General features: G+C 54.0%; 10 protein-coding genes across 10 annotated transcripts; 5 read left to right on the top strand and 5 right to left on the bottom strand.

Annotated features, from left to right (window-relative positions):
* The first annotated feature begins 185 nt into the window (after nucleotides 1-185).
* Nucleotides 186-3,328, top strand: ASPSYDRAFT_50449 (putative C6 transcription factor). Its single transcript, XM_040848078.1, has 4 exons — nucleotides 186-1,434; nucleotides 1,483-1,742; nucleotides 1,790-1,924; nucleotides 1,970-3,328. The coding sequence occupies exons 1-4, from the start codon at nucleotides 464-466 to the stop codon at nucleotides 3,130-3,132; spliced, it is 2,529 nt and encodes an 842-aa protein (XP_040697478.1). The 5' UTR covers nucleotides 186-463; the 3' UTR covers nucleotides 3,133-3,328.
* A 52-nt stretch (nucleotides 3,329-3,380) lies between these two features.
* ASPSYDRAFT_161444 (uncharacterized protein) lies at nucleotides 3,381-4,342 on the bottom strand (the record flags this gene model as incomplete). Its single annotated transcript, XM_040842993.1, has 3 exons — nucleotides 3,381-3,668; nucleotides 3,756-4,010; nucleotides 4,076-4,342. The coding sequence occupies 3 exons, from the start codon at nucleotides 4,340-4,342 to the stop codon at nucleotides 3,381-3,383; spliced, it is 810 nt and encodes a 269-aa protein (XP_040697477.1).
* Nucleotides 4,343-4,744: 402 nt separating this feature from the next.
* On the top strand, nucleotides 4,745-6,916 carry ASPSYDRAFT_82035 (uncharacterized protein). Its single transcript, XM_040851129.1, has 5 exons — nucleotides 4,745-5,212; nucleotides 5,262-5,604; nucleotides 5,659-5,826; nucleotides 5,889-6,120; nucleotides 6,173-6,916. Exons 1-5 carry the CDS (start codon nucleotides 5,068-5,070, stop codon nucleotides 6,821-6,823), a joined length of 1,539 nt encoding a protein of 512 aa, XP_040697476.1. The 5' UTR covers nucleotides 4,745-5,067; the 3' UTR covers nucleotides 6,824-6,916.
* Nucleotides 6,917-7,173: 257 nt separating this feature from the next.
* ASPSYDRAFT_82034 (uncharacterized protein) lies at nucleotides 7,174-10,074 on the top strand (the record flags this gene model as incomplete). The annotated part of the gene is made up of 4 exons (XM_040851128.1): nucleotides 7,174-7,882; nucleotides 7,934-8,604; nucleotides 8,669-9,486; nucleotides 9,551-10,074. The coding sequence occupies 4 exons, from the start codon at nucleotides 7,174-7,176 to the stop codon at nucleotides 9,600-9,602; spliced, it is 2,250 nt and encodes a 749-aa protein (XP_040697475.1). The 3' UTR covers nucleotides 9,603-10,074.
* Nucleotides 9,392-10,786, bottom strand: ASPSYDRAFT_50445 (SDR family oxidoreductase). The gene is made up of 6 exons (XM_040848077.1): nucleotides 10,595-10,786; nucleotides 10,487-10,545; nucleotides 10,058-10,432; nucleotides 9,797-9,994; nucleotides 9,551-9,749; nucleotides 9,392-9,486 (listed from the first exon to the last, which is right to left on the bottom strand). Exons 1-5 carry the CDS (start codon nucleotides 10,668-10,670, stop codon nucleotides 9,666-9,668), a joined length of 792 nt encoding a protein of 263 aa, XP_040697474.1. The 5' UTR covers nucleotides 10,671-10,786; the 3' UTR covers nucleotides 9,392-9,486; nucleotides 9,551-9,665.
* Nucleotides 10,787-10,965: 179 nt separating this feature from the next.
* On the top strand, nucleotides 10,966-11,999 carry ASPSYDRAFT_50444 (phosphoribulokinase/uridine kinase family protein). Its single transcript, XM_040848076.1, has one exon. It carries the CDS (start codon nucleotides 11,096-11,098, stop codon nucleotides 11,822-11,824), a length of 729 nt encoding a protein of 242 aa, XP_040697473.1. The 5' UTR covers nucleotides 10,966-11,095; the 3' UTR covers nucleotides 11,825-11,999.
* Nucleotides 12,000-12,178: 179 nt separating this feature from the next.
* ASPSYDRAFT_50441 (NAD(P)-dependent alcohol dehydrogenase) lies at nucleotides 12,179-13,966 on the top strand. Its single transcript, XM_040848075.1, has 5 exons — nucleotides 12,179-12,272; nucleotides 12,324-12,613; nucleotides 12,682-13,240; nucleotides 13,293-13,668; nucleotides 13,790-13,966. Exons 1-4 carry the CDS (start codon nucleotides 12,267-12,269, stop codon nucleotides 13,533-13,535), a joined length of 1,098 nt encoding a protein of 365 aa, XP_040697472.1. The 5' UTR covers nucleotides 12,179-12,266; the 3' UTR covers nucleotides 13,536-13,668; nucleotides 13,790-13,966.
* On the bottom strand, nucleotides 13,517-15,107 carry ASPSYDRAFT_499747 (fumarylacetoacetate hydrolase family protein). Its single transcript, XM_040847978.1, has 3 exons — nucleotides 14,598-15,107; nucleotides 14,201-14,542; nucleotides 13,517-14,154 (listed from the first exon to the last, which is right to left on the bottom strand). The coding sequence occupies exons 1-3, from the start codon at nucleotides 14,959-14,961 to the stop codon at nucleotides 13,565-13,567; spliced, it is 1,296 nt and encodes a 431-aa protein (XP_040697471.1). The 5' UTR covers nucleotides 14,962-15,107; the 3' UTR covers nucleotides 13,517-13,564.
* ASPSYDRAFT_50440 (uncharacterized protein) lies at nucleotides 14,696-17,026 on the bottom strand. The gene is made up of 6 exons (XM_040848074.1): nucleotides 16,726-17,026; nucleotides 16,458-16,676; nucleotides 16,148-16,403; nucleotides 15,839-16,102; nucleotides 15,455-15,787; nucleotides 14,696-15,407 (listed from the first exon to the last, which is right to left on the bottom strand). Exons 1-6 carry the CDS (start codon nucleotides 16,902-16,904, stop codon nucleotides 15,135-15,137), a joined length of 1,524 nt encoding a protein of 507 aa, XP_040697470.1. The 5' UTR covers nucleotides 16,905-17,026; the 3' UTR covers nucleotides 14,696-15,134.
* Nucleotides 17,027-18,070: 1,044 nt separating this feature from the next.
* xanC (transcription factor xanC) lies at nucleotides 18,071-18,937 on the bottom strand (the record flags this gene model as incomplete). Its single annotated transcript, XM_040851127.1, has 3 exons — nucleotides 18,803-18,937; nucleotides 18,313-18,744; nucleotides 18,071-18,258 (listed from the first exon to the last, which is right to left on the bottom strand). Exons 1-3 carry the CDS (start codon nucleotides 18,900-18,902, stop codon nucleotides 18,071-18,073), a joined length of 720 nt encoding a protein of 239 aa, XP_040697469.1. The 5' UTR covers nucleotides 18,903-18,937.
* Nucleotides 18,938-19,544: the final 607 nt, after the last annotated feature.

Here is a 19,544-nt window from a genome sequence, read left to right as displayed (position 1 = left end):
TTACTTGACTTTTCCGCAGTATTTAGCACGCAGTGATTGGCCGATATGGAGACCACTCACTTAGATACACTGTATTACTCAGTAAATATTGTATTCGGTCTTCAACCCCCAAAACGGCAAGTGATGTCATTTAATCCACGTGACTCGCTGAGTCATCCACAACTCCGCCGCCGTTTTGGCGTCAGGACTTGGACTCAGCGGCCATCACGATGCACGATCGAGACGCCCATCGACTCGCGTTCCCCCATTGCTGTCCGCCATTCGCGAACGCGCCGCTGTCAAATCCCCGACCGACACAGTCGACCAATTGATGCGCCCCCACCTACCTACATCTCGAGTCGAGCGTCTGCCCTTGCAGTAAACCGTGAACCTTAACCATTGATTGACCCCGTCCGAACCCGTCCGGGAATGCCCGCATGAAATGAAGGGATTATAGAAGGCAGTTCGAGTTATAAACACAACCATGGACAGCGCCAACCACACCTCTCCCCATTCCATCCAAACGTCCATGTCGTACTCGCCCGCGGCGCCCGCCGACAACGGACCTGGACCCGGATCCGGACCAAGCAGAGGCTCGGCCACCGCGCACGGGCCCGCTAGCGACCTCCCCCAGGCACAAGTCGATGCGATTATCCGTGCGAAGCGAAAAGCGCGCGAGCCAAAAGCTTGCTACCCGTGCCATGCGCGGAAGGTGAAATGCGACCGGAACTTGCCCTGTGATGGGTGCGTGAAGCGTGACCATGCGGAGCTTTGCTCTTATGAGCGCCCGTCGAAGAGGAGGGCTGGGGCTGGGATGGGGCCCGATGTTGGACACACTGCGACGATGGGGTCCGGGTATATGGATGGAGCGGGCACGAGGCTGTCCGCTGGTGGGGAGGCGGGGTTAGTGGATGGATCTGTGAGGTTGAAGCAGGAGCCTGGCGTGGGATTGGGTAGCCAGTCGAGTCCGGCAAGTGCAGGACGGGTTTCGATTGCGCGCGAGGACTGGGATAATGTGCGCACGAGATTGAAGGAAATGGAGCAGACGCTTGCGATTATGCGGGCTGGGCTGGATAAGGTGAATGAAGATGGCGCAGGCGCAGGCGCGGGCATTGGCTCTGGCTCGACGCTGGAGACGGGCAGCGTACAGAGCGGTGGCGATGCGAGTAGTCGGTCCAAAGGGGCGTCGCCCGAGCGAGAGGGTATTCATGCCCCGAATACCTTGGGCGAGGGTACCGTGCACCTTGGGTCGAGGTCTGTCATGGCTTACATTTTGAACAACAAGTCTGGTTCCGATCAGCTGCAGACGCTGCTGGAGGGTGGAATTTTGCCGAAGCTTGGTCTGGATAACGAGTCTGCTACGTATCCGTTTGTTGATTTATGGTCCTCTGACATGTCTACCTTTGACATCAGCGCGGTCTGCTGCGCCCTTCCGACGGACCAGCAATGCAAGGAGTGAGTTACCACTATCCCGGATTTAGGGAATTTGGGCTAACGGGTTAGGTTCTTTTCCTATTACCGCGATATCGCCGGCGCGATCTACCCTGTCATCGAGGATGTGCCCCTGTTTGAACGGAATCTCGACCTTATGTTACAAAACAGAGTTGCTGCGGGCGGTGTTTATCGAGCTGATGACGACCAAGCGCAAAGACCGTTTGGCATTTCTATTGCATACCTCGGTCTTTTGTTCGCAGTCCTTGCCTCGGGCTGTCAATCTTCCGATCTACCCGGAAAGGAGAGAGAACTCAGTTCCCAAGTATATGGTATGCATCTATTCTGGGTACGATGCTGTATAATGCTGACTGTATAGTGTGCTGCTCCTACCAATGCCTTCGAATGACGAACTTTCTATCCCAGCCGACGATAGAAGCCATCCAAACTTTGCTCGTGATTGGCAATGTTTTGTCGTATAATATGAACCCCGGGATTTCCTACGTTTTACTTGGTAAGCCGTTTCTCCGGCCGTAATTGCTCGTTACTGACTAGTTAGGTATGACACTTCGAATGGGCCTGGCGCTCGGTTTGCACGTTGAATCCAGCCACTTTTCAGCGGCGGAACGTTATCGACGACGACACGTATGGTGGTCTATGGCATGGCAAGATAGCCATTTCTCGCTATCATATGATCGGCCGTCCACTACCGCTGTTTGCCAACCAGGAATTGCGAAGCGTGAAGGTGCGCAACCGGGCGACTTCTCATATTTCGAGTCCCTCTGCGGGGTGATCTCCCTGGCTCTCAAAGTTGTCCGCAGCCGGATGCTCAGTCCACACTCACAGATGAGCTGGGAAACTATTCAAGACTACAAAGATCAAATTCAGAAAATCCTTATCCAAGCACGCCCTTACCTCCGAGATCCTCAATACTGCATGACGCCAACCGAACACCTTGAGCGCAACGTCCTAAAACTCCATTCCTCATACTTCTCCTCTGAGCTCTGCCGGCCAGCGCTCAAAGCCACCGCCAACACCCGCGACCCACAAACCTCCCGCATGCGCGCCGACTGCCTTGATCACTTGATGACCACTGTCGAAGCCTACGTGGAGATGCACGCTGTCAGCTCCCACGCGTCCCGTTCCTGGATCACACTACAACGCGCAATCAGCTCTATTTTCCTGCTCGCCGTCACCGAAGAATCCAAATCAAACGCGCATTTCTGGACGCTCCTTCGCAAGCTCAAAGCAATCATCAGCGAACGCGCCAATGCCGAATTCGACTATGGATCGCCACAAGACGCATCCGTGGACCGCAACCCCTTATATAACTCCCTCGGGCAGCCGATCATGAACCCTGTATCGGGGTCGCCTGCTGCGCTGAGCTCCCCTGCCGCTGCGGCAGCGGCGGCAGATTCCCAAACACAGTGGGCAAAGCCTTTGACGAAGACCCTCCGCGCGCTTGAGAAGCTGGAAGCAGCGTTCCACCACCGCCCTTCACCATCTATTATGCCGACGGGAGCGTCTCCAACATACCTCAATCCGGCGACGGCTATGCACCCGAATGCAAATCCGATGGTGCCGCTTCCGCCGTCAGGGATGACGCCGAACCTGGGCTCCCTGCCGCCGCAGACACCAGAGAGCTCGACAAGCGGGGAATGGACGATCCCGAATATCCTGGATCGGGCGCAGGAGTATATTCACCCGCCGTTGTGGAGTTGACAGATTTGTACTTGAGCATTTACTGCTGGATGGCTAGCTGGCTGGCGTTTGAGTGGCATGGATGGTTGGGTACGGGAGGAATTCAATGTTATTTTCATCTTGCCCAGGTCGCATCAATGGTTAACTGGCAGTACTTTTATCATTTGTTTGACTTTAATCCTACAACTCATACGAAACTGTCACTGAAGCAACGAAGACATCAAGTAAACATCGTAATTCTATATCTAGTCTATATATAACCAGCCCATCTACCGGCAAGTATAACCCCCATCAACCACAATGTCCGCTCCCGTGGTATACGTACTGGCATCACTCGCCAGATAAAGATAGACGCCCTTCAGCTCTCGCGGGTCCGCATCCCTCCGCAGCGGCGTCAGCCCATACCACGCCTCCTTCATCTCAAACGGACAATCACCGCTGATAGGTGTGTCGATGTATCCCGGGCTCACGCTGTTCACGCGCGCAAAGCCCGCCCATTCGACGGCCAGTGATTTGGCGAGGTGGATGACACCGGCTTTGCAGGCGTTGTAGCAGGCCTGCGGGCATCTTGTCAGTATACCACGACCATCATATCTAGACAATCCTAACTAGGATGGGAGAGTATGGAATGGAGTATGACATACCTGCTGCTGCGGCACATTCGCCGCATGCCCACTCATCGACGCCGTGAAGATGAGGTTTCCGTGGCCCTGCTTGCGGAAGATCTCGCCCGCCACGCGCGCGCAGTAGTATGCGCCTGAGAAGTCCACGTCCACGACGCGCTGCCAGTCCTCGATCTTGTCGTCCAGTCCGCCTGCTTTGGATGGGATTCCGGCATTGGCGATCATGACGTTTAGGCCGCCAAAGTCGGAGACGACGGCGTTGGTTGCGGCTTGGACCTGGGTGGGTTGGGTTGGGTTAGCACATTGTATTAGTTGTGCGTAGGTGATGGTATCCGTGGTACCTCGTCGAAGCTTTGTACAGAAACCTTGTATGCCTTTGCGCGCACGCCAAAGTCCTTGACGAGTGTTGCTGCGCGGTCGTCGGCGGGCGAGGAGTTGTACCAGAGGGCTATGTCGGCGCCGGCTTCAGCGAGGGCGCGCGCGACTTCGTAGCCGATTCCGCCGGAGCCGCCTGTGATGATGGCGACTTTGCCGTGCATGTCGAACATCTTGAAGACGCTGTCGGGGAGCGACGGGGTGGGCCATTTGATGCTTTGTTGGTTGGTCATTGTGGCTGTCTGGTGGAGGAATAGGGTATGGATGGATAGGGATACGAAAGAGGAGGTAAGAGATAGAGCAACTCGAGGTGTTTACCCAGAAGTAGAACGTTCCCTGCCCCCTTTAAAGACTTTAGAAGACTGCATTGTGCCTCACAAGGTGCTTGTCCGCCTGCTCGCGTCTGCTCCGTACGGCCCCCGCTGGGTGGGCAGGGGACAAGTTGGAGGCCATGTTTACAGCCAGGAGAAAGCGGGCAACCGCAGAAGACAGTGGACTGTCATCCCGTCCGGACCAGCACCAGAGACGAGAGAAGACGGTGGACTGATACCGGTTAAGCGGCTATATGGGAGGTATAACGGCCCCGCAGGCCCGAAGCAACGGACGACGTCGTCCGGCCTCGATCAGCACCGGAAGTGCTCCGGCACAGGCCCTCAAGCAATCGCTGGCGTGCATTCCCCATGGGGAGCGTGCGTTAGTCGCTTCACTGCTCCACCCGAGTCATGCCAGACCCAGCAGCCGGCTCGAGGGGGTGGGCAGGCTGTCCCAGCGCCGGTTGGGCTCGATTGAATCATCCTGTGGCTGAGACTCGCGAGGGATTAAGGTCTGCCCAAGTCCCTCGTTGCTTTATTCGTCTTGGCCAGGATCTTGACGCCGTCGTATATATAGAGCTGGCCTCCGTATATCGCTTTCTCCGGCTTTTCCCTCAACCTTTGGTGCCATTCCCAGCAGACTCAACATGAAGGACCAGGATATCGTCGGCGAGGCACTGGCCTCTGTCCTCCCCCAAGATGAGCGCACTTGGCTTCGAATCCCTCATCTCCTTAAATTGAATCTAATTCTCATGATCCCTCTCCTGTCCTCCGCCGTGGCAGGCTACGATGGTAGGCACACTGTACTATCCGCCTCCACCCAGGTGCTAATGTCTACCAGGGTCCCTCATGAACGGCCTCCAATCCATCTCAGAATGGAAAAACTACTTTGGCAACCCGGCTGGGCCCATCCTCGGAGTCGTCAACGCAGCCCAGTCCATCGGCAGCGTCATCTCCCTTCCGGTCGTCGGTATACTCTCGGATCGTATCGGTCGACGCTGGACACTCCTCAGCGGAGCCGTCGTGATTATCGTGGCATCAATCATTCAAGCGGCATCGGTCCAATACGGCATGTTTGTGTTTAGTCGAGTGCTTGTTGGGATCGGGTCGATGCTTGTTGTGCAGCCGTCTCCGATGTTGATTACCGAGCTGGCGTATCCGACTCATCGTGGAAAGTATACCTGGTGAGTTTGCATATTATCTCTGGGCAACTGTGTGGACAGTATTGACGGATCAAGTGCCTTCTGGACGATGTATTATTTGGGCGCCATCCTGGCTTCGTGGACGTGCTACGGCACGCAGAAGCATCTCGACAACGACTGGACGTGGAGAGTGCCATCGATTGTCCAGGCCGGATTTCCCTTGGTTCAGGTTGTTCTCTTTTGGGCAGTGCCGGAATCTCCACGGTGAGCTCGATCAGATATATAGGATATCAGATATGTGTAGATAGTGCCGCTAACAAAGACAGATGGCTTGTTGCAAAAGGCAGGACAGAGGAAGCACGCGAGCTCCTTGCACAGCACCATACAGCCGGAGAAGTATCGCACCCTCTCATCGAGTTCGAGATGGCAGAAATCGTGCGTACAATTGAGCTGGAGCATCAGGCTGCAGAGACAGGCTGGACGGCGCTCGTCAAGACTCCAGGAAACCGCAAGCGCACGTTCATCGCTGTCTGCGTCGGTGCCTTTGCGCAGTGGAACGTGAGTGCTCCATATCTCGTCAATCTTATGCTTCGAGTGCTAATTCCACCAGGGAGTTGCCGTTGTATCGTACTATCTCACACTGGTGCTGGACACCGTCGGCGTCACCGACACAGACACGCAAACCCTCATCAACGGCCTCCTGCAGGTCTTCAACTTCATTGCGGCCTTGAGCGCTGCTATGTTTGTTGATCGCCTGGGCAGACGCACTCTGTTCCTCTGGTCTGCAGTAGGAATGCTGGTCTCCTTTGTGATCTGGACGGCATGCTCTGCAGTCTTCGACAGCACGCAGGTTTCAGCCCTGGGCCGGACGGTGATTGCCTTTGTCTTTATCTTCTACTTTCACTACGATATTGCCTACACTCCTCTGCTAATGGGCTATCCAACCGAGATCTTCCCCTACACGACGCGAAGCAAGGGCCTGACGGTGGAGCTGCTCTCCGTCTACGGCTCGCTGATTATCCTGGCGTTCGTCAACCCAGTAGCATTGGATAATATTGGCTGGAGATACTACATCTTCTTCTGTGCGTTTGACGTCGTTCTTCTTGCTGTGACGTACTTTGTGTTCCCTGAGACAAAGGGACACTCGCTGGAGGAGATTGCAGAGGTGTTTGACGGGCCAGCAGCGGTTACATCCAGAGATGTCTTTGGGGTTAAAGGCGAGGGAATCAAGGGGAGTGCAGAGCATTCAGAGAATGTCTGATATGTGTTGTGGTGTTTCTGTTCTGTTGTTGAGGCTTTTGTATGTCATAAAGTAGGGCAAGCGGCCCAGTTGTATAGCATCATTCCATTCCACACTCCAACCATTCCGCCACGTACAACTCCTGTAATCTAAATCTCTAGCCTATTTCTCACTTCCAGACAATTATAATGCGTCATTCTGCATAGATCGGGAAAACTCCGACCACGGAAGCCCCACATCCCCGTGGAGATCGGAGCAGCAGCAGTCCGGCCTCAGTCCATCTCTCTTCCCAGCTCCAACTCCAATTCACCTCCTAGTCCTACAGGATCCCATGCTTCCAGAATCCAGCTAATCCGATCCCGATCTCCGGAATGAGCGCTCAGGCCGGTCGTCGCACTCCGGTGCCCGACTCCGACCCCCTGCCCAGCCGCACGGGCACAGCAGACCAGGCCTGCCGGGAATGCCGCCGCAGGAAGTCCAAATGCGACAGGACAATCCCCGTCTGCCGTCTCTGCGGCAAGTTCGCGCGTGTGTGCACGTACGAGAAGTCCGCGCGCACGCCGCTGACCCGGACGTACCTGTCCAAGGTGGAGAACGAGCTTGCCCGGACCAAGGCGCTGCTGCAACGGTTCATGCCTGAGGGACAGCAGGACGACGTTGAGCGGGATGGGCATGATAATCTGGACGGTGCTGGATTTGGATACGACAATGAGAACTACAATGCGGATGGGCAGTCCGTTCAGCAGCCGGTCCTTGATAGCGGCCTGGCAGCGTCCGCCACAACCCAAGTGGACCCCAGTCGGCATCAGATGCCTCTTGCCACGCCTTCTTTGGAGAGTCAGCATCGGGCTAGAGTGTCTGCTAACCCAGTAGTGGTGGATTTAGTGGGTCAGCATCCCAGGACACACATGCGGCCTGTTTCGGAGTCGCGGTCTATCGGTACGACGGCGTTCTCGTTGGAGACGCCGCCGTCGAGTAGTAACTTCGAATGGGATGAGAGGGCAGGCACGGCCGGTGGAGATAGATTCGTGGATGGCATGGCCAGTCTGACGAGTAGGTCGAACGAGGGAGGATATCTCGGTGTGTACTGTCGCTATGTATGCATCGGTTAATGAAAGCTGACACTCGCAGGCTCGGCGTCCGGCGCTGCCCTGCTTCGACTGACAGATACGAGATCCGATGGGTCCACTGCATACGAGTCTGATGCGCAGCCAGATTACCATCGCCAGTCCAGCATCCCGTTTGCCCTGAATTCCATGTCCCAGCTGGAGCCGTTTGTGGACGCCTACTTTCGCCTCTACCACTGCTCCTATCCCATTGTGCATGAGGCTACCTTCCGTGCACAGTTCATGGAAATCATTCCCCGGCCATCTGGAAATGCATGGCATGTTTTGTTGTTTGTGATATCCGCGCTGGGAGTCTTCACCAGCGCCACCCAGCCCACCGATATCGACTTTGCGCTGTTCGACGCGGCCAAGGAGAGACTCTCCATTGACGTGTTGGAGACGGGCAATATAATCCTGGTGCAGGCGCTGACACTCATCTCAAACTACCTACAGAAGCGAAATAAGCCGAATTCGGGGTACAACTACATGGGCCTGGCACGCCGCGTAGCAATGGGAATCGGGCTCCACAAGGAGTTCCCCACCTGGGATGCCACTCTACTGACCCTGGAAATGAGGCGGAGGGTGTGGTACTGTCTATACATCTTTGATATCGGTGCCATAATCACCTTCTCTCGCCCGCTCGACTTTCCAGAGCAGGGCGTCGATGTCCAGCTGCCACTAAACACGCACGACAGTGTAAGATGGCCATATAAGCCAGTTCTAAACCGGTTATAAAAGAGTATCAGGCTGATATTAACAGGACATCACCTCCGGCACACGACGGATGCCAATCCCCGCTGCAGAGACGACGATCTACACGCATCTGCGAGCTCAAGCCCAGTTCCACCTCGCCACGAGCCACATCTATTCCAAAATCATCTCTCACCCTCTTCCGCCTGCCGCCGAGCTCATTGCCTTGGATGACCAGTACATCGGCGGCTGGCTTGCCAGGCTCCCTCCCTTCTTCGCCGAAACCGCCCTCCAGCCCCCGAAATTCACCCTCTGCCACGCCATCCTCCGATGGCGGTACCGGAACTTCCGAATCCTAATGTATCGCCCGTTCCTAGTGGGCCAGCTCATGTCACGGACGCGGACAGGTCAAGTTCCCAATGGCGGTAGTAGTAGCAGTAGTAGCAACGACGCCCAGATCGGCTTCGCCATTGAGCGCTGTCTCCACGCCGCCAGGGAAGCTGTCGACCTCATCTCCACTTTCTGGCGAGTATGCATTGACCAGCGCACTATGATGGCTTGCTGGTACGGCCTGTACTTCCTGTTCCAGGCCATCCTGATCCCAGTGATCTGCCTGCGCAATGACCCGCAGTCACCGCTGGCCGAGGGCTGGCGTGACCAGGTCGTGCAGGCGGTTGAGGTGCTGGAGTCGATGGCGCTGCTGAATCCGACGGCGCAGCGCTGTCTTGGTGTTATCCAGTCGCTTTGTGGGAGCTATCTGCAGCCGAGTAGTGTTGATGGCTGGGGGAGGCCGACGGAAGAGTCGCCACAGACGCAGCTGGCGAATTTGTATCCACTGATGTGGCCGACGTTGGAGATGGGGCAGTTGGATGGCGGAGATACAATTATGTGAGTTCACACTGTTCACACTGTTCACGCTGTTTTATTGTGGGCTTCTACTAATATTGCGTAGACAAGAGTCGACCATTATGGACTTCATGAATCGGCTGCCGGTGCTTGAGTGATACGAATGACTTTGATACCCATCTAGTAGATTATGTCTATAGCTAAACGATATGATGACAGTTCTAAGGAAGAGTGTAACCGCCGTCAATGATGATATCTGCTCCGGTCATATAACTCGACGCATCCGATGCCGCAAATACATACGCCTGAGATATTAGCACATACCAAGTATCGCGGACTGGACGATACATACCCCTTTCAGCTCATATGTCTGGGCCATCCGTCTCGCCGGAATCATCTCATTCCACTTCTCCCTCCACTCCTTCGGGTGGTGGTCTAGAATCTCCGTTGCGATGAATCCAGGCGAGATGCAGTTGACGCGGCAAAAGTCCACCCATTCGACTGAGAGACACTTTGCTAGCTGGACGACGCCAGCTTTGGAAGCATTGTACTGTAGTGCTATTAGAACACCTCCTACGAAACATATAGGATAGGTAGGGGGGGCTGGTCATACCGCCGCCTGCTTCTGAGGCACATTCACCAGCGTCGCACTGACAGACGCCGTGAAGATAACATTGCCATGGCCCTGCTCCTTGAAGATCTTCGCCGCTGCCTGTGCGGTGTAGAATGCCCCGTCTAGGTTCACGTCCATGATCTGGCGCCATTGCTCGGTGGTATAGTCCTCGGCCGGGACAGAGGATGCGATGCCCGAGTTGACGACGACGATATCGAGTCTCCCAAAGTCCTTCTTGATCTGGGCAATTGAGTTCTCGATCTGGTCCTTGTTGGACACGTTGGCTTGGTATGCGCGCGCGGTGACTTTGTTCGTGGATGCGATTTCGGCAGCCGTCGCGTCGGCTGTGCTGGATGTGTTGTAGACTATAGCTACCTGGGTTTGTTAGTATTGCAGTATACGTATTTAGGTTAACTATATGGGATGTACATTTGCGCCGGCTTCAGCGAGACCCCGGGAGACTTCAAGACCGATACCGCGTGCTCCCCCTGCGTTGCATGTTAGACATATAACATCAGTTTTGGATATATTTCATACCTGTAATGACCGCGACTTTCCCACTCAGGTCAAAAGCCTTAGTGACGTGCTGGTTTTGCGGTTGCGAGAGGACCATTTTGTTGTATAGTTAGGGTATGCAGAACAGATACGACAGATTCTGAGAGAACACTTTATGCTTGAATGACTGTCTAACTACCCCGCGACCGCGGCTCTTAAGAAGCAGCATTATCGAAGCAACCCCGCCGTGATCAACAGAGACGAGACCGAGGGGCATGCAGCAGACCGGACATCTCGTCCGCGCACGGAGGGCTGCACTCCGACTCGGCCTGTGGGCGTCCGCCGCGTGTCTGCGCGTGGATTTTGGTCATGAGCTTCAATTTCTTCCTTTCTTTTTTTATGCTCAATGAATATTGAAGAAGGCCCTGTTAGGTTAATGTTGGAATTCTGGTTATAGACACCTCGCTCTTTGTGCCTCAGCCCTACGCCACTTGTAGCCGTCCATATCAATATCAAAGTCCTCGCCCCGAGGAAGTCTGCAATATGGAATCGCAATACACCAGCCTCGCAAGCACAATCACACAGCGTGCCTCGTCTCACTCCAAACCCCGGTACCTCGTCGCCATTGCCGGCGCCCCTGGGTCGGGCAAGACCACACTCGCCACGGCCGTCGGTGCACAGATCAACAGGGTCCGACAAATAGCAGCAGAGAAAGGGGGAGCCAGCGAGAGTATTCCAAAAACAATGGTTCTATCTATGGACGGCTTTCACCTTCCGCGCTCGGCGCTGGACGCCCTTCCAGACGGCGAGCGCGAACAAGCGTATGTTCGTCGCGGAGCGCCGTGGACATTCGACGTGAGGGCATTTGTTGCTTTTATGAAAAGGCTACGGGAGTGGGCGGATGGGGGTTTACCATCTGGAGAGAAATTGTATGCGCCGACGTTTGACCATGCGACGAAGGATCCTGTTGCTGCTGGCGTGGCGGTTGATGGTGATGTTGGGATTGTGATTGTGGAGGGCAACTACATTCTGCTTGACGAGCCTGAGTGGAGGGATATTGGACAGCTTGTGGACTACCGCGTGTTTGTAGATGTTGACCTGCAGGAAGCGAGAGAGAGGCTAGCGAGGAGGCATGTCGAGGCTGGGATCGAGGGCTGTTTGGAGGATGGGTTCGCGCGGGTGGACAAGAATGACTATCTGAACGGGGTGATGGTGAAGGAGAAGCTGGGCAAGGTGGAATTGGTAGTGAAGAGCTTGCGCGAGACGATGTAGCTGCATCAATCAATATTCGTCCATATTGTGCGGTAGTGGTAGGGGGTATCAACTCCGTGCTATACTTCAGTATAACAACCGGCAAAACTACTCTTCGGAGAAATCCGAGCTATGATAAGCACAGTCCACTATTCCTTGATCAGTACATCACATGGCATAATAATTCCCCTCCTAGTCAGGCAGTCAGACAGTAAGACACCAGCTGGCGCAGGCGAACGGGGTGGGGCGTCCGACTCGGACTGGAGCTCCCAATGCAGTGACGTTGCACAGCGGAGAGGGGCAGAGCTGTTCTAACGCGCGGGGAATGGCCTTATTTTTTCTTGTAAATTCTGAATGGTATAAGTAATGGTGAGCAGGGAAACATCCATATCGCAGTGCTTGACATCCCTCGGCGCGAACTCATCCCTCCTCTTCAGAGCTGTATCCACGCATAGTCCTGACAATGACTGTAAGGCGCGTACCGAGATGTAAAGTCATATAATATTAATGAGTCTGTCAGGAAACAAACCCCTCCTTCGTCCTGCGCGCCGTCAAGGATGTCGCATTCGAAGACAGAGCTGTCCCTCCGCTCAAAGACCCCTGGGACGTGCGCGTCCAAATCGCCCAGACTGGAATCTGCGGCAGCGATGTACATTACTGGCAGCGAGGCCGTATCGGAGATTTCATCCTCGAGTCGCCCATCGTCCTCGGACACGAGAGCTCTGGCGTTATCGTAGAGGTTGGGTCGGCCGTGAAGAACCTCAAGGTCGGACAGAAGGTTGCTGTTGAGCCCGGGGTTCCCTGTAGACAGTATGTGTCTTTCTTTTCCTTGACATTCCCAAGAAGAGTTTGAGATGGCTGACATTGTGCCTTGTTAGCTGTGACTACTGCCGCAGTGGCTCCTACAACCTGTGTCCTGATACCGTCTTCGCCGCTACGCCACCACACGATGGAACCCTATCCAAGTACTACATTACACAAGCCGACTTCTGCTACCCAATTCCCTACCACATGGACCTCGAAGAAGGCGCAATGGTCGAGCCTGTTGCTGTTGCAGCACAAATCACAAAGGTCGGTAATGTCCGCCCGAACCAGACTGTCGTTGTCTTTGGGTGCGGACCCATCGGTCTGCTCTGCCAGGCCGTGAGCAAGGCGTACGCTGCAAAGAAAGTCATTGGCATTGATATCAGTCAGTCGCGACTGGACTTTGCGCAGTCATTTGGTGCAGACGGCGTGTTCTTACCGCCGGCCAGACCGGAGGGAGTGGAGGAGACGGAATGGAGCGAGAAAGTTGCAAAGTTGATTAAAGACAAGTTCAACCTGGGCGGGGGACCAGATGTTGTGCTTGAGGCGACAGGGGCACAGAGCTGTATCCAGACTGGGGTGCATTTGACGAAGAAGGGGGGCACGTATGTGCAGGCGGGCATGGGCAAAGAGGTAACTACCTACCTTATGCCTTTATTATTGTATTGGAATACTAACTGTACAGAACGTTGTATTTCCTATCACAACAGCGTGCATCAGAGACCTGACCATCCGCGGGTCAATCCGGTATTCGACAGGATGCTATCCGGTGGCAGTAGATCTCATAGCCAGCGGCAAGATCGATGTCAAGAAGCTCATCACGAACCGGTTCACGTTCGAGCAGGCAGAAGAGGCCTTTGAGCTGGTACGGCAGGGCAAGGAAAGCGTCATCAAGGTTGTTATCCACGGGTACCAAGACAAGCAGTGATCTATCTCTCTACACTAAAGCATAAGATATCAATCAAGCCTAGCTGGCAGGATTTCGCCAATGCACTCCCCAAATCCAACTCCAGACGACTCATCACCGAGTACAGCGGTCATCCTTACTATATCCCCGTCAAGCAAGTATACTCTCTCTCCCCCGTCAGACAGCTTGACTCTCTCCTTGCCCCCTTTCGTACTCTCCAGCAAACACCCATGCGACCCGTCTACAGACCCGCTAACTGTCCCTGTTCCCAGTAGGTCTCCGGTGCGCAAGTCACTTCCTGATCTCGTAAGATGGGCCACCATCTGCCGGTGACTCCAGAATAGCTCCCTGGCCGGTCCGGTAGCAATATGCGAGACGCACTTATCTCCGTCGGCAGTCAATCCCGCGTCTGAAGCTATAGTAGTTGACCTGTGTAGGATCTCAATATCCATAACAATATCATAATTGCCCTCCTTCTCATCCTGTAGATGATCCTCCAGAGAAGCACGCGGCTCTGGCGCAGAGACCCTGAACGGCGCCAGCGCATCCGTCATAATTATCCACGGCGAGATGGATGTCCCAAAGGCCTTTCCATTCAATGGGCCTAACGGAATCATCTCGAGGCCTTGGATGTCGCGGGCTGCGCCGGTTAGTGTACAAATCAAGATACACGGCGGAAGACATACCGCTCCAGTCATTCACAATGACAAACCCAAAGATATATTCTTCAGCATCTCTCGCATTCACCCCCTTTCCTGAGCCCCACTCATGAGGTTTTCCAATAACCACACCTAGTTCCATCTCGTAGTCCAGCGCGCGGCATGGCCCATGGACAACCGTCTTCGGCACCGGGTTCGTCCGGTCATAGAAGTGTCCGGAGGGTCTGATGATCGGGGTACCAGATACAACCACCGTCGACGCCCGCCCTGTATATCCGATTGGGAAGTGGAAGAAGCCCGGTGGTGGCGAGGGGTCGTTGAGGATTGCGCGGCCGGCGTTTTGGACGTGGTTGAGGGAGTTGGAGAAGTCTGCACGAGTTGGTGTTCTGTTTGGGAAGAATGGGAAGCGTATGTGTTTATTTACCTGTGAAACCGGGAATAGAGACAGGGAGGTGTACTTGCACAGTCGTTACATCTGCTTTTGCGTTTTCTGGGATGGCGTCCAGGCCTGGTTCGCGGAGTGTGGATTGCAGATGGGCGCGGACGGCGGTGTGAGTAGATTTCGGCAGAGCAGCGAACTCGTTTAGGGTTTCGTTAAAGAATATGCCCTTCGGTAGAGAGTCTATCTTGCCAAAGAATCCTGATTGCTGGAGGGCGCCGAGGAAGATGACGGTGTTGGCGAGACGGGTGGCACATTGTCGGGGCTGGGAGGCAGACGAGGCAACCCCATACGGAATATTGTTGACTGAGAAGTGGTGGCTATAATTTGTGGAGGTCATGATGGGCATTTACCAGAGATCTAAGTCCAATACATGCAGCTCAAGGTGGAAGAGTGGGAATTGATGTCTTAAGTATACCTCCCTCCACAATCGGGTGTCCACATCCCGAGCTGCAAAGGATGTCTGATATTGGAGCTACAACTGGTCCATGCGGGGTGAATATGCTATGTCTAATATCAAATCTAATAAACATAGCGGAACTGCAAGATCTCCTTGTCGGTCTTGTCCAGAACCGCAGCATCCAGATCCTCCGCAGAAATGCCACTATCTACAGGTGCAAGACGGTCCCGACGGCGGTTCTCCCAGACGAGATAATATCTGAGGACAAGGGGAATTACAAAGGAAACGGCGAAGCATATCATCATTGCCAGGAACCCAGATGGATACGATGGCTGCTCATAGGAGAAGAAGAGATGCGGTCCGATGATGTTTCCGACGCAGTATCCGATAAACACCTGGGCGAGTCAGCATAGAAGTATTTAGGTATGAGGATTACTCGTACCATGGCATTCACAGTCGTCTTCTTCGTAAAGCCACCGATATTGCCCGTCGACATTGCAAGCGTCAGTGGAAAGTTGCAGGAAAACGCATTCGCCAGACAGTAGCCCATGAACCGGGCCCAGACGTTATCTGGGGATATCTGTCTCGCCATCGCAGCCCCAGCGATTGAGAGCGCCGAGTTCCATGCCATCCAGTACGTTCTGCTGTTCTTAAACCACGAGCAACCCGCGGTGGAGAGGTGCACGAGGACGCCCTGGAAGACGTAGACTATGATCTGAACCAGCAGTGTATTCAGCGTGCTAAAGCCAAAGCCCTCGATGATGATAGACCCGAACTGTTCATATTTTGTTAGTTTTTTAACATCTACTGCCTGTTGCCTGCTTACATTGGAGACTCCACCGTTTGGAATGGAGCAGGTCAGCTGAATGAGAACGAATGCCCAGCATTTCACATCGAGAAGAGCCTCGATGAATTGCTTGACCTTGAACTCGTTGTTCTTAATGCCGGTCATGTTCTCCTGGACTCGGATGACGGCCTTGCGTCTGTCTTCATCGGTGAGAAACCTGGCATTCAGGGGGTGGTCCGGAAGCCAGTAGAAAAGAAGAAAGGCCCAGGCAATCGTGATGGCGCCGAAAATGAGAAATACAGCCTGGGCACGTCAGATATAGTTCATAGGAGCATAATCCACCCGTACCTTCCACGGAGCAATGCTTTTGATGTGTCCAATGCCGTACGCAAGCAACCCACCAAAGATACCGGCGATAGTGATTCCCTGGAACCAGATTCCGTGGCGGAAGGGTTGCTCTGATCGCTTATACCACATTGAAACGACGATACTGAGACCCGGTGCAATGGCAGCTTCAGTGACGCCTAGGAAGAAACGAACTGCGATGATGCCCTTGTCGTTGAATGAGGCCGCAGTCAACATCAGCACAACGCCCCAGACAATGCTGAGCACGGTAAGCAGTTATCCAGTGGCCATTATAAGCTGAATTAAAACTTACATTGAAGTCGAAATCATCTTGCCAACGGGGAACCGAATCAGCATGACAGCCGCGACGTAGGAGGCGGCCAGGTAGCCGAAGTAGTAAATGCTGCTTGCCCAGGAGTAGTCCTCGCCTTCAAGATGCAGATCTTCCTGCAGACCCAGGATAGCTGTGAAACTCATGGCAGACTTGTCCAGAAACTGGAACATGTATGAGACGGCCATCATGGGGAGGAGGCTGCACCGTCAGCTATACTGCAACACCCTCTGGCCTGGAGATCGCGTACTAGAGATCGATTCGCCGGAGTATTCTCTTGTCCTCCTCTGGCGTCAGCGACTGGATTTCGACATCGCCGGCATCTTTCAGAGTCTCATCCGGATAGGTCGCGGCCGCATGTGCCTCGGGCTCAGCCGGTGCCTTTTCAGCCTTTTCAGCCTTTTCAGCCTTTTCAGCCTTTTCAGCCATTTTGAATCAGAATCCACACTCGACACGTGAAGTGACGGCAAGGGACAATGGCCCGGGAAAGTTGAATGCCTTTAAAGGCAGCTTCTGGAAGAAGGAACACCGTTGCATGCCTTGAATAAGCGGTGGACAGCCATCCCGTATTCAAGCCGCCAGGTATATCACCACTGATATAGCCTGACTAGCGAGATCCTGCAGACTGTAACATACCCCGCGCCTTCAGGCCTGCCCAGACGGAGCTGTAGATCAAAAGAATTTGCAACGAACTGATAGGCTGGCCGATAGCTGACACCAAATGGAGCCACTGCCGGCTTCCATCCACGGTCGAGCCAGTGCAACCTCTCGTATCCGTGCCAGGGACTTGATTCGTCGCGTGAACAGCTTATCTTGGCTCGACCTTGGCAATAAATTAAGACGACTTGTCAATGGCTTGTTCGTGGAATGGGGCTTAATCGCGTCGCTAAAAGGGGTTATTGCGAGAACTGCTTATCGAAATGCAGCATTCCAAACAAGCTGGTCGAGACTCACAATCCAGAGCAGTCACCGAAAGTATTTTCAGAGCTAACAATAAAGAATAAGAATATGGACAATATCGAGGCTCTAAAAGGGTCCTTCCATTACAGATCTTCCATTCAAATCGCAGTCTGTTGACCTGAAATTCGCATCGCGTATATGACTGAGGCAAACCGACCATCCAATATCGTGAAGAGTCATCCAATATCACAAGAGCTATAATCTGTCATCGGCTGCTACAGCAATACGAGAAGGCTCCGTGGAGTGGGTGGCTCTATCAGACCTGATATCCCACGACACTTAACGCTTTGAATTGGCTTTCTACTGTCGGAAATGACCGACCCAATTAAATTCTGTTTTCCAGGTACATTGTCGAGAAATAATCCGTCGCCTCGTCGGCTGACTGCAACGGCGCTCGTGTTAATGTAAACCTTCAAATTCTGGTTCCCGACGGTAATAGAAGCCCAGCTATATAAATCCCATTTCGATTCGAAACGACAGACCACTTGAATTGGCTTTACAATGTAGCAGAAGATGCCATGGAATACTGCGTCATAGACGACTTTTATAAACCCCACCGGCTGTGCTGTACAGACAAGTCCTGCCCCGCAACCCTACTCACTGCCCAGCAGACTCAAGCTTCAAATCTGAATACGCTAACCCATAGGATGAAGAGGGCAGCCCATCCATCCCAGGCTCTGACACTGGCACCCGCTAATATCCGCCTGTCCCTGCGACGTATATCCCAGTGTGCCTCCGCCGACTGAATACCCCGGGGTCGGAAGCAGTATAATCGCGTTCGACGACGGACCAAGAGTCTGCAGTATCTGCGGTAGAGACGTTTCTGTATGTGTCAGTATCTGACATCAGACACAGTAGAGGATATATGGAGAAATACCGGTAGCTAGATAAACGGATCCCTGGAACCCCCATTGCTCGCACATTTGCACCGTATCGAGTCCGTAGCCCTGTGCCAGTCCCAAGACAGACCCAGCAACTACATCTGGAGTAACCGGGGCTGTTGGGCTGGATGTTCCACTTCCGCTCAGAGAACTGACTGCGGTCCCTGTCTCGTCATAATCGCCGGACGTGGAGAACAGAGGAAACTGAGGCATCGTGTTCAGACCGACATTATACGACGCCGGTTGTAGCTCTGCGGGGGGAGAGGACGGTGACAGCGATAACGACGAAGAAGTAGAGGACGGTGATGGCTTCACCTCGTATGGAATGCAGGGCGCCGAGTGCCATCCGTGCAGCGTTGCTGCAGCACGGAGCTCGCTGGCGATGACTCGTTCTTGGAGTTTGGCGATGCGATCGCGGATCTTCCTCCCTGGCAAGTCAATCAATTATTTGTGTTTGGAAGAGAAGTGGAAAGGGCAGAGAGGTACGGTGATTCCGCTGCGAGAGACGATTCTGCAACCTCCTGCGCTCCGTCGGATCCTGCTTCAGCGATTCACTCTGCTCCGGGCTGTGGTGTTTCGCTGACATTTTGTTCTGTATAGTATCAAACGATCTCCATTGTGGACTGGTCACGATAAGGTGGAATATGGCAGGTAGCGACTCAGCCAGAACTGAATGCGATACTTATATCCCGTACCGTACTTCCTCGCGCAACAGACGAGACCCCGATGTCGCACAGCAAGCAGGCAAGGCACGCCATCTGCCCGGCTCTGAGTTCCAATTTGACAATCAGACTCCGACGCCTGGCGCTGTGCGTTCTCCCTCATGAACCATGTGTCTCGGGGCCGGGCTATTGGCGGCGGTCTGGTAGGAGGGTCTGTACGACGCCGGAGTTCTGACCATGCTATGTTTAGATACGTAGATTCTCTATTAGACTGCGCATGTAGCAGGCCTGACGCGCATGAGCCATTGAGGTCATCAAGGGTCGATGCTGACAGTCGCAGCGGGCCTGATTGCAATCGGCCGGGTGTGTATCGACGTCTGCTGTTGGCGGAAAATGACTGGTAACCAGTATAACTATATCGATATTATTAACGGGAGTCATAACCTAGTTGGACAGTAGAATCATTAATTGGTGATGGTAGACATGGTAGCTGAGGCGATAGGCTGCCAGCACCAAGAGTGCAAAGACCAATACAGCACCAGCTACAAAAAGAGACAGTATATCAG

The sequence above is a fragment of the Aspergillus sydowii genome (assembly GCF_001890705.1).
Source record: "Aspergillus sydowii CBS 593.65 unplaced genomic scaffold ASPSYscaffold_15, whole genome shotgun sequence".
Classification (NCBI taxonomy): Eukaryota; Fungi; Ascomycota; class Eurotiomycetes; order Eurotiales; family Aspergillaceae; genus Aspergillus; species Aspergillus sydowii.
Note: the sequence above shows the minus strand (reverse complement) of the source record. Positions and strands in the feature narration are given on the sequence as shown.